This window comes from Chionomys nivalis, chromosome 1 (genome assembly GCF_950005125.1).
Source record: "Chionomys nivalis chromosome 1, mChiNiv1.1, whole genome shotgun sequence".
NCBI lineage: Eukaryota > Metazoa > Chordata > Mammalia > Rodentia > Cricetidae > Chionomys > Chionomys nivalis.
The window spans coordinates 33,923,115-33,935,968 of record NC_080086.1 but is presented as its reverse complement, the minus strand read 5'-3'; the positions used below and the strand labels follow the sequence as shown (position 1 = coordinate 33,935,968).

Below are 12,854 nucleotides of genomic sequence, written 5' to 3'. Positions count from 1 at the left end.
TCCTTCCTTCCTACTAGCATTGGGGAAGAACTGAGATTGAAGCCGGGTCCCTGGTTCTAGAAGGCTCTAATAAACATGTATCTGAGATAAGCTAGTTCAGAACACCTGTCAGTGGCGACTCATCATCTTCCAGTGGTGATTTCCCACATCCCCGGTGCCTTCATCTAATGGTTCAACTTCTTACTAGCTTTCTCTGATAAGAGGCTGAGGACTCCTGGAGTGCAGAGGGGTGGGGAGCCTGGGAAACTAGGGGTGGAGCCCTATAGCCAACTGCTTTGACCAATTAATTGATTAATTAAAATTTTGACACTAGGTATCACTCTGTAGCCTAGTCTAGCCTTGAACTACAGTCTGGGGTTATACAGATGAGCTAAAATCAGGTTTGGTACAGTCAGCTTGAATCCCACCTCGGTGACTCACTATGGGTACCTATACCTTAGTTTCCATAGCTGGGTAAGATGGTAATCAGTAAGGTGGTAATTACACACATGGAGACAAGCACTGTGTGAAACCCCACGAATCATATGCTTTCTGATCCAGAATATTCAGGATGTCAGCAATGCATATGCTTCATTATATGGTAAGTCTCTCCTCCAGGACTGGGCAGCATAATATATTTGATATTTATATTCAACACTGCAATGTTTCTGTAGGGAGCCATTCATGTATCTTATTGAATGGAACAAAAGTTCTGAAAGTCCTGAACCTTGTGGTTCAGAGGTTTATTTAAAACTAATAGATTTGCTGGAAAATTGAAAATGTGCCACAGTTTTACAGTCTTGGTCTTTTGGCTAAGATCAAGAATAGTGTCTGCTCTCAGGTACTTAACATACAGCCGCCCTCGGGATTTCTTAGATTGCCCAGGCAAGAGCTTTTGGAGCATGCAGGGTCAGCCCACATGTCCAGCTGATGTTGTTTCCATTATACCCAGTGTCTCGATCACAGGCACTGTGTGCTGACTGCTCATCTTTTCATCCACCGCGGGGTCTCTGGAAAGCTCTACCCCCCAGGGACCCTCCCTTAGACCTGCTTGCCATTCCAATCCTCCTCCTTGCTGTCTACAGTCAGCTCTCACAGGACAGGGAGAGAAAACCCTGTGCCCACCTGCCTCCCGTGAAACTGCTCCCCTGGCCCTCTGCTGTCCTTGGGGTGGCAATGATCTACTTGCATGGAAGACAATGCCCTGGTGAGGACTCTGACATCGCTCAGTGGCTTCCATCTGCAGCTTAACTCCTGGCTTCAACTACCTGGCTTGTGTGGACATGTTTATTTGGGAACGCTGGTCAGGAGGTGGGTGGGAGGAACAGCATGGCATTGCAGGGCAAGCCGTCTTCAGTGTGCTCAGCCCCAGGAGGGCATTTCTCAAAGTTCCCCTGGGGAAAGCCACCATCTGCCTCTTGTGGTGTAGACAGCATGCTTCACAGCAGCCCCGAGTCCCAAGAGCTCGTTTTTCTCTTCTAACCCAGTGAAAGTCGGAGCGAGAGTTGTCAGTGTCCTGCAGCAGAGCGGGTGAAGCTGCCCCAGAAGCTCCTTCCCTGCCTTCTGAGGTTGAGCAGCCCACCTACCTGAATGGCAATGGGAACAATCTTGTTGGCTAGGTTCTTATATAGCAAGCAGATGGGTGCAGCTAGGAACTGGTGTGTGCAGGGATCGGTTTTGTTGGCATCGATGCCATCCAGTAGTTCGTAGTCCACGATGAAAATGTTCCCTTCCTGCAGTAGGCAGAGAAATATATTCAAGCTACTTTAAGCAGAAATGGACCCGAGAGCCAGGCCGGAGTAGGATGTGAGTGATGGTCTTCAGGGCACCCTACCACTTCCCTGTAACATAGTGTGTAACACGCCCTTAGTGTAAATTAACTCCTCACTTGAGTGTGCACAGTAGCCAAATCCAGGGTGACAGCCTGCTATCCCTGCCTTTATTTTGTGTTTGTGTTTTTCACTTTGAGTCAGACTCCTGCCAGCTCCGTAAGTCAGCGTGTTTATCGCTGGAGGGGTGTCTGTTTAACCTGTTTTCTCACTCTTCAAGGCCAAGGACGCAGGTACGGTCCTCATTCTCTCCCACAGTATATATTTAATACAACAATGTATTTTACATTTACACGAAACATAGCAATCCATTCCAGTGTCATATTGAACAGAACAAAAATTCTACGCTGCCTCCTTCGTGGTTCTGAAGTTTATTTGAAATCAAAGTATTTGCTACAAAAATGTCAAGTGTGTCACAGTCTTGGGTTCCAGAAGCAGCTAACACCTACCAGGACTCTTACACATGTGCTTGCACCAGGATAGTAACACTATGGCTTGGAGCAGAAGCAATCATCCCTTCAATCAACAGCGAAGACTTCTTTGGACCAGTTACAGAACCGAACCAATAATCAAATAGACCACATCATACCAGGACTGCTTATTACGCCCCATCTTTTCCCCTGCCCCAGATCTTCCTCTATTTAATCCTAAAACTCATGTCAGTGCCCCAAGATGGATTGGGGTCACTGAACCCCGTTATCTCTTCCCTCCCACGTGTCCACATTGATTAGAACTCTCTGTTTCTTGGCTTTTTATTGCATTGCTTATCTCTTTTGCTGGTGTGCTGGGTTGGGTGGCCTTGCCTAGCCTGTCTCAGTCTCAGGAACCTGGGTTTTTGTCCTAAAATTCTGGTTGAAGTGGAATTCAGAATCTATGGGTTTGAGGTTTCTAGCTCCAGGGCTGTTTTACACGTGGAATTTTCAAAGCTAAGATAAAAGACTAACTATGACTAACTTAGGTTCACTGTCACTGAAATCTGCTGGATTTTTATGAAGAAAGCTGCAAGACCACTTTGAGGGGTTAGAGGGAATAGACGAAAAAACCAAACACCCAAATGCTCCTGCAGGGCTTCATTTAGATCATAGTCAATGCTCAGCAAATTAGCCATTGTCGTCCAGGGCAGGTCCCTCCTGAAAAGGAAGAGATGGGAAGGAGTGGGGCTACTCTGCACAAATGCAGGGGAAAACAGGCTCCTTTAAGGCTCCTTCAAGTCATGTTCCAGAAATAAGTTTTACTGAGAAAGAGTAAAAAATATTTAGGGGTTGGTGGCATAGCTCTGTGGTAGAGCTTCCTTAAACATGTGAGACTCTGGGTCTGATTCCTAATACTGGAAACAACAATTTAGAGCTGTGAGTTTAGCGTGTCACTGAGGCTGGCAAAGAAAGGTGTTTCAAATGATGGAGGGCCCTAAGGACTGTGCTGGTGTCTTAGCTGGGGCCAAGACTCTAGTCAGTGATGACTGTTAGATTATTGGGTAATTGCCTCGTGATCTAAACCACAGCAGAACATCGTGATCATGTGTTTGATGGGTCAGCTCACAGTGAAGATAACCCGTAAGCCACCTTCCCTGGAAATGGCAGGGGCCCACCAGTAAGAGGATGTTGTCTTGGAGAACAAACAGAGGCTGACTTTTGGGTGGCTGGGGACCATGGTGGCTGGGGACCATGGTGGTTGGGGACCATGATGAATGGGGACCATGGTGGCTGGGGACCATGGTGGCTGGGAACCATGGTGTCTGGGGACCATGGTGGCTGGCCATTCAGGTCCTCTTGGTTCTAAGATATGCTGGTTTCTGGGCATGGGTGGCTGCAAGGAGTTTTTATTGCTATTGCTGGCTGTCCACGTGACTAGGTAGTATCCTGAGACCCATGCAAGTCCAGAAGAATGTGGAAGGACTGCCCGTGTGGGTCAGAAACCCAACTTTATGTGGGTAGGTAACCTCCCAAGGACAAGTAGGCAGGAGGTCGTTAGGGCTAAATGATATGTGTTTGGAATCGCAGTGTGAGCTGCGTACCCAGACGGGGTGACCAGGGGTATTGAGGCTACATGAGCAGCTGGAGATGGTGCTGGCTGCAGTGGGGGAGAGGGAGAGAACAGGACACTGAGGGTTAATGTTGAAACTATCAGAAAAAAACAAAAAACACAAAACAAAAAAATCCCTTAAAAACTTAGCATGGGAGTGCCTGAAAGATTCCATCAGATACAAGCCAATCCTGAAAGATTCCGTCAGATACAAGCCAATCCTGAAAGATTCCGTCAGATACAAGCCAATCCTGAAAGAGTCCATCAGATACAAGCCAATCCTGAAAGATTCCATCAGATACAAGCCAATCCTGAAAGATTCCATCAGATACAAGCCAATTCCATTTGAATCCTTTTTGTCTCAAAACAAGGGTAGCTTTGGAACCCTTGGGAGTGAAGGGTTGAGCCTGCAAGTGAGAACCAGGAGACTGGCTTGGGGCAGGGGGGGAGGGGTGGTAGATAAGGGAGGCACAGGTGGCCCCAGTTTCTAATAAGAAAGTAACAACTTCGACCAGTCTCTGTCTTCTGTCTCTACACAAAACCTCCTTCTTTAACCCATTTCCTCTCTTTTGCAAAGTGGGTGACACTGGATGACCACGCATGAACACACCTGTCACAATGCCTGACCCACTACAGTCGCTCTTGTAATTATTGCTGTGGGTATTAAAAGCCCAGATGCTAGGCTTGCAGCTGTGAGGCTGGTGTAGATACGACCCCTCCTAAGACTGCCTGTGGCTAGCACAGTGCCCAAGACCCTCACGGAAAAAGAAGAAACTTCTGATTTCATACTGTCATTCAAACAGCAAACCAGCAGTCTGGGGATCAGCAAGCATTGGTCAACAGGAAGTGGCCTCTATGGAAAGACTGGCTATCTCCAGCCAGCAGGTCTACCTGTACTTCCTGTTCTAAACTGAGATTCCGCTCTAGGCTGCACTCCACCATCTCTGTGGTCACTGGGAGCTTCTGGGGCAGCTCTGTGCAGCGCTTGATTAGTACGGGGTTGCAGCCGTTCAGGAACTGGTAGCCAAACATGAGGTCCTCTTGCCAGTGGTTCTTGACTCGCTCTGTGGGGAGAATAGGAAGGCACACCCCCTAGGTAGGTCAGCTGGGTAGGCCCCCATGTCTCTGTCTGAGGACATATCTTTGTAGGGACCCCTTTTAAGGCACCCAGGCTCCTCTCTTTGGCCATTCCCACTTGTGTGCCTGCTCATTGATGGATTACCTAGTTTTCCTGGTCCAAGCACCCACTCTTCTCAAGATCCCTAGTCCTTCAGTGAGGTCAGAACCTTTACCCAACTGTTCTTGCCTCCTTAAAGAACAATGACTCTCATGACTCTCCATCCGTTACTGTCCAGTACAGTGTCAGGCTCTAATAAAACAAATCCTGCTCCAAAGGAACCCAATGGTGCTTTACATTTTTAAATTTTATTTTATTTTCTATTAGTGTGTGTGTGTGTGTGTGTGTGTGTATGCATGTGTACATTTGAGTGCAGGTGTCTACAGAGATCAGAGACTTTGGAGGCCCTTGTACCTGGAGTTACTGTGGTTGTGAGCCACCCAGTGTGGATGCTGGGAACTACATTTGAGTCCTTTGCTAGGGTAGAATTAGCTCTTAACTGCTCAGCCAATCACTCCACCCTCCAATGCTACTTTAATGTAAATGCTTAAAAGAAATAGGCCAGTCTTGCCTTGGCTCTGTGTAGAAGAGCCACAGATGATGTATTTGTGAAAAGAAAAAGTTCTGACAGCCTTGAGACTTCTGGTGAGATGTTGTCTAGGGTGCTGGAATTGGATGTCAGCTTATCTTGGGCAGAAAAGTAAATTTCTCCACCCCCACAACCCCAAGAGCCCTCTTACCAGAAATAGTGTTGCTGATCTTGACGAAGATTTTCTCAAAATCAGCAAAGTCGTTCCAGGAAGACTGAAACATGTGCATGAAACGATTGATGAACAGGTTCTCCATCCTGCAGAGCAAGAGTCAGGTCACCTCACCTGCCCACTGCGCCTCTGCGGAGTGATTTCACTCTATACTCAGGCACCTCCCGATCATATTCGAGGCAGTCCCCAGAGAGCAGGTGCTGGCCTTGTGGGACCAGAACAGAAGTCAGCCTGTGTCTGATGCTCTTCCTGCAGCACCTCAGCTGTGTAAGAGACCAGGCCAGAGCTCTCCGGAAGCGTTTGAATGCCACCTGTGTGTGTCCGTCCATCATTCCTTTGTAGATCACAAACCAGCAATGGGACAAGGCTGCATCTCCTAAGCTCCCTGAATAAGCACCACCAAATATTACCACCCCCAAACTTATGGAGGGCATTTCCCACTCAAACCACACTCCACTCCCTGGTCCCCACAGGTTTGTGGCCATATCATAATGCAAAATGCATTTAGTCTGACTCCGTAGGTCCCCACAGTCTTTAAATCTCACCACTGTTTAAAAGTCCGAAGTCTCTTCTGAGACTCAAGGCAATCTCTTAATTGTAACCCTTGTAAGACCAAAAAGAAAACTGCATTCTTCCAACACAGAGCGGCACAGAATATGCACTACCATTCTGCATGGAGCAAAGTAGGCAGAGTGAGAAAATACTGGATCAAAGACTGAAACCCAGCAGAGCGAACTCCAGTGTAGCTCCACACCTGCTGTCAAAGGGTTTAGATGGTTCTGCCTATTCAGGTTTGCTGCTGGCAACACACATCTCTCTACTGTGCTGGTTCCAATCTGTGTGCGCAAGTCTCCTTGGAGATGTCTCTCAGCTCCGACATTGCCAGCGTCTTTGGATCTCCATTGCAACCCAGGCCACACTTGTGCAGCTTGATGTAACAACCTCTCAGAGCCTCTTGCTTTCTCACGGTCTTCATCTAGGGACACTCATGCCACACGATGCCTTGCTTTAGTGGCTTTCACAAACCATGGAGGAAGAAGCCACAACCCCTTCAATCTTACACCCTTCACGCCTCTGAAGCCAGCACCACACGGGTGACACTGCTAAGTTCAGCTGCCAGCTTAGGATGAGCCCTGGCCCCCTGAGTCACACCAGCACCAGTTCTTTCATTCAGTTGCTCTCTAGAGCAGAAATCTCTGCAGGCTTCATGCACGAGCTGGAGACTTGCCTGAGTGTGGTCTTTCCCTTTCGGCACCCATCCCTTGTTCCAGTGCACAGCAGGCCTCTCCTTATCTGTGCTCAGCTCCTTAAGAGGTGCAACCTCTCCTCTAACACATGCCGTGGCTGTTCAACTCGCTACAGCTTTTCTCTCTCCAAATTGTACACTTACATTCCTTCCTACTCAGCTGTCTCTTTTTCTCTGTAGACCTGCATAAGCGTTACTACTAATAAACAATCATAACCTTGACATTATGCAGTCTTGAAATTCCCAAAGACGTTATTCAATTTCTTTTTAATTTAGCCTTAGGTAAGCTCTCAGAACACCAGCAGAAACAGCCAGAATATCACAGGAATGGCTTCTAGCCTAGTTGCAGTGAAAGTCCTTGCTTCTCTCTGCAAACTTTGAGTCAGGTCTCTATAGTCTGTGTTTCTCTCGCTGTTGCTCTTTCAGGCTCCTATGAGGACAGCCTGTTAAGTTCTGTTTACAATATTCAACTGCTTTCCTAGTCCCAAGCTCCAAACTCTTCAACAGTCCAAAACAAAACAGAACGAAAAGACTCACCACCAACTGAACAAAATCCAATGACAACAATAACAACAATGAAAACATGGCCAGGCTCTTCACAGCGACAGCCCGTTCTCTGCTACCATCCTAGTTAATTTTCTGCCGGGGTGATAAAACGTCATAACCATGGCGAGTTACAGAAGGAGAGTTTATTCTGATTCATGTTCCATAGGGTCAGACTCCATAATTGAAGCACAATTAATAAAACTCAGGGTCAGAAATTGGGGTTCAACCTGAAGATCTACAAAGCAAAACAGACAGTCACTGGCTTTTACCTCCACCTCAGTCTGAAATGGCAATCCTACCTCACAGAATCTCAGAATGAGACTGTCTGTTGAGAACGGTTTCCTCCTGTATTATAATCCTCTCTAGGGCTTGGATTAAAGGCATGCACTGCCCAGTTTCTATGGCAACTAGCGTGGCTACTGGGATTAAAGATGTGTGTTACCATAACCTGGTCTGTAAGGCTGACCAGTGGGACTGTTTTACTCTCAGATCTTCAGGCAGTCTTTATTTATTAAACACAATTGAAATGCCACCACACATAATGGTGGGAACAACATGGCAGCAGGCATCAGGAGCAGGAAGCTACTGCTTCCTCGTCAAATGCAAGCATTGCATTTCGTCTTGTCAAATGCAAGCACAAGGCAAGAGAGTGAACGGGAAGAGGAGTGAGACTTTGAGCTCTCAAAGCCCACTGCCAGTGACATACTCCAGCAAGGCCACACCTCCTAGATAAACTTTTCAAATATCACCACCAACTGGGTACCAAGAGTTCAAATATCCAAGCCTATAGGTCATTTCTCATTCAGACCACCGCAGTTTCTGCCTTAATGTGTATAGGCAAAGTATTTGACCTTAACTGGAATCTCAGTTCCTTTACCCAGAAATGATCAATAACAGCTGTCAAGTTCTAAAAGGATGGCTATAATTAGAAAACACCTAGACTGGGGAGACTGACTTGTGGTCCTCAGCCCTGGCTGCCTGCTGGGTGTGCAGATAGTCAAGTCCTACTCTTAGAGACCTGCCCGTGTATGTAAGGTGCTGGGAAGTGCTAAACATTCTCAGGGGAGTACAAGGCTCAGTTGGGTTTCGTGAATTTAGGGTTTTCTAGGTGTGTATGATTATAAAATTTCTCTAAGAGTCAAAGTATGGTACAAAAGGTGTCCTTGCTAACCTTGGTGCAGGGCTGAAGATCTATGTTTTTGACACTATCCATGATTGTGCCAGCATCCTGCAGTGATCTAGTGCAAACGTGTAACCCAGAGTTCAATATCTCTGTGTGTATTAGCAAAGGGCCTTAGGCAAGGTCTCCAGCCACCTTATATCTCAGGTTCCTCAAATGCAAAGAGGGGACAATATGTGCTGTGGCGGTTTAAATGGCCCCCATAGGCTCATATACTTGAATGCTTAGGAAGTGGAATTGTTTGAAAGGATTACAAGGATTAGGAGGTGTTTCCTTTTTGGAGCAATTGTGTCTTTGTTGGTGGAAATGTGTCACTGTCGGGGGGGGGGGGGTTGAGGTTTCAAGATCCCCCCAGGATCTGGTCTCTCTCTTTCTGACTGTGGATCAGGATGCAAAGTTTCCAGCTACTTCTCCAGCACCACGTGTGCCACCATGCTTCACCCCACCCCCACCATGGTGATAATGGACCAACCTCTGAAAAGCCCCCATGAAATGCTTTCTTTTATGAGTTTGCTGGGTCATGGTGTCTCCTAAGACAAGTGCCTACCACATGAGGTTACTAAGACAAATGATCAGGAATCTCTGTCATGGGACCAACACGGTCATTCTAGTCACTGTCACTACAAAATCTGCCTCCTGGTAACAGTCTGGGCGCCATCCTCAGGTGGACTGGCCGCAGACAGAGTGAACTGGGAGTGGAAATGGAGGATTGTAAGTACAGTCCCTGCCAGGCCTGAGCACACAGTGCTGCCACTGTTGGGAGACGGCTGGGTCCAGGCTGTTGAGATACAGGTCTTGGTGTGTGTCCGCTCCTCCAAGCACATCCTCTGCATCACGCAGTTCACCTTGCGCAGACAGGTTTCCACTGTCTTCCTTCCTGGTCCCAAACTCATCTCTAACCATAGCCCCTGCCCGGCCACCGGATGGACCACCCACACCCTGCACTTCCTAAAACTTACGCTTTTGAGTAGTTCAGAACAAAGTCCACTCCCTTTTCACTGTCAAACTGGATGTCCCGGGGTAAATCCTTGTGGCACTTGGCATCGATACTCAGTGGAAAGCCCGGGTTCCACTCCATCCATCTAGCACGAGAGAGGTGAAAAATAAAAACTGTTAAAGAAAGGGTGGTCCTTTGGGTGGTCCCCTGAGCTGAAGGCTGCCATGTTGACAGAAAAAGTTCTACATGGCTGTTAATTTTCCTACTGTAAGCTCAGCGCCCTGTAAGATGAGGTAATGGAACCCCTTCCAAGGTCTTGTGGCAACCACTTCTGCTGTGGCCTGATCACAACCATGGAGATCTGAGACTGGCTTATACCAAAGAGTCGAGGAACATGCAGATGGGTCCTAGTGCATAGAGAAGAGTGAGGAAGGAAACTCCAGAGACCCCACTTAACACAGGTGACTTTGAACAGCCATAGGCCCTAGGAGGGGTTGGCAGGGTGGTCACAGGAAAAGGGCTTTAAGGCTCTCATGCCACACTCAACCAGAGTGCCAAGTGTCTTGCCAGTTTGGTCAGTGCACATCCTGATTCTGTGTGTGGTGGTTAGGGGAGGGGATAGTTTTCAGGCCCTCAGGGTAGAATCATAGGGCAATAGAGGAAGTGAGAAAGAACACTAGGTACAGACCACTGACGGAATGCTCCCTGGAACATCTGTCCTGCAGCAGGTATAGAGACGGTTGCTATCAAAGCAGCTCCCTCTAAAGAGAAGCCAGACATTGGCTACAGTGAAGGTATTTAACTTTGCCTTCATGGCCACCATCCATGCAGCCTTCCTACAATCTCTGAAAACAAAACTAAAGAAAACAAAATCCCCGTTCAATCATTTGAGTTGCTTTGCTTAGAAGCTGAAGGGCCCATTCTGAGGTCAGAGTTTTCATGTATATCCCAACCATCCTCCCTTTAATGCTGCTGATAGGGAGGCAGATTTTAAATATCCAGACACCGTCAGTCCTTTAGCAGGACCTTGTGTGTCCACTGTTACACACACTCCTCACCGTGCTCTGATTTTACCGGCTCATGGCCCCTCTTAGAAGTGAAAATTCCTGGGAAGAAACTTCATGTGCAAAGGGAATGGAGCAACGAAAACTGATAAATGTGGAGTTTGGAATATAGCGGGTCTGAGGACGCAGTCAGAAATCTGGTCTCTCCTCAATGGCTGGAAGTTTTAGGGGTCTTTGAGGAGTGTCCTTCCCCTAGTTTATGGTTTGTCAGTTTGAACAAAGAGCAGAAGCTGACTGATAGGTCCTCAACTTAGGGGTAATTGTCCTGAAATAGCCTTGAATTCCTTGGCCTGGCTACCAGCAGGGGGCAATACTGCCCTACTGGTAGGAGAAAAACCTCCCCAGGTCAAGAGTGTGGAGAAGATTGGCAGTTGGCTGATTTTTTTCTTTATTTGTGTCCCCGCTGCCGCCTATCAGGGGTCTGTCTAACTTCTAGACCTTCCTTGATAGACTTTATGAAAACCTTCTATTTTTATTGTTCTTGGGATCTTTACTACAATCACATTAATAAACATAAAAATAAGGATAGCTGTACAAATGCTTTTTGCTTATTTGGAAAGATGAGTAGAGGCGTCTTCAATACTGCATGATCACCCATCAGCCAGCTGGCATCAGACACATTGCTCTTCACGCTTGGTAATTCCAGGGGTGCAGAGAACGCCAAGGAATCTGGTCGAGCTGAAGTTTTCAGTGATCCAGTAAAGAGACATGCTCCAGTGAGAGCCTTCACTGTGTTTGTTTTGAGACAGAGCTTCTTTATTATTTATTTTATTTTAATTTATTTTACATACCAACCACAGTTTCTCCTCCCTCCTCTCTCCCGTTTCCTCCCCCACCTCCCATCTGCCCCCATCCCCAATCCACTCCTCCTCTGTTCTCAAAGGGACAGGCCTTCCATGGGAGCCAACAAAGCACGGCATATCAAGTTGAGGCAGGGCTAACCTCCTCCCCCTGAGACAAGGCTTCTGTATGTAGTCCTGGCTATCCCAGAACCCACTTTGTAGACCAGGCTGGAACTCTGAGATCTGCCTGCCTCTGCCTCCAGAGTGCTGGGATTAAAGGTGTGTGCCGCCACGGCCTGGCAGCATTCACATTTTACTATTTAAATTGATATTTATTATTAACTTGTGTGTAGATGGTACTCGTGAGTGCATGTGAGTGTAGGTGTGTGCAAACCATTGAGTGCTGGTTCAAAAATAGATAGGCAGGGCCATTCATGGTAGCACACATCTTTAATCCAAACTCTCAGGAGGCAGAGGCAGGCGGATCTCTGTGAGCTTGAGGTCAGCCTAGCTCCTGGCCTAGTTCCTGGCCAGTGAGATTGTGTCTCCAAAACAAAAATAAACAAACAAAAATAGTAACAAAACATCATTGAGATTGAGAGTAAAATGCATCCTTTAGTAACACTGACCACCACAGTGGTAACTTGATCCCAGATTGCAACTGAAGGAAGAGTTGAGAAATTATGTGTTTCCCCAAGGGGGGTAGGTGCTGTAAGGTACTTTGATCCCTAATCCAGGAAGATGCTGATAAGAAGTGGGCCACAATTCAGAGTGTCTCAGGCCCTTGGCAGCAGTGGAAGACTGGGCTTGTTTGCAGCACAAAGAGAGAAAGAGCCTTTGTCAGCATGTGGTGGCCAACTGTGGTGTGGGCAGGGGCTGCAGCAGGTGCTGTTGGAGCTTTCTGGGGGCTGCTTTGTTTCTTAAAGCTTCTTGATGGAAAGGGCTTGGAGGGCAGCTTTGGGAAGTTAGTTCGCTCCCTCAGTGACTGAGGTACTGGGACTTAGGCCCTCAGGTTTGCTCTGCAAAAGCTTTCACCCACTGAGCCACTGCACCTGCCCCAACGGCTCTTAAGAGTTTTCTTCAGCATTTGGGCATTGTTTTGTCAGCTCAGTAAGGACTTTCTCGGGATATGACACCAAGGGGTGAACATTTAGCTCCTTTGGAGGTGAGACCATGGCACAAGAATGGAACAGTTTGTCAGACAGCTTCTCACTGGCCTCTGAAGTCAGACACCCCTGTCCTTTCCAGTGAATGAGACATACAGACAAACCAACCCACAGACATAAATAGGTGGGGGAGGGGACACAGAAAACCCCACACTCCATGGAGGAAGGCCACAAGGAACAACTAGACCGAAATAAGGAAGAGGCAGAAAAGACATCTGATTTGAA

General features: G+C 47.4%; 1 protein-coding gene across 1 annotated transcript in view; it reads right to left on the bottom strand.

The window, feature by feature from the left end:
* Alox5 (arachidonate 5-lipoxygenase) overlaps window positions 1–12,854 on the bottom strand; it is a 39,984-nt gene that overhangs the window by 7,349 nt on the left and 19,781 nt on the right. The window contains exons 4-7 of the mRNA XM_057773176.1: window positions 9,640–9,762; window positions 5,688–5,794; window positions 4,722–4,894; window positions 1,566–1,712 (exon numbers count right to left, since the gene is read on the bottom strand). Of these exons, the coding sequence (XP_057629159.1) occupies window positions 1,566–1,712; window positions 4,722–4,894; window positions 5,688–5,794; window positions 9,640–9,762 (550 nt within the window). The remainder of the gene's footprint in view (window positions 1–1,565; window positions 1,713–4,721; window positions 4,895–5,687; window positions 5,795–9,639; window positions 9,763–12,854) is intronic.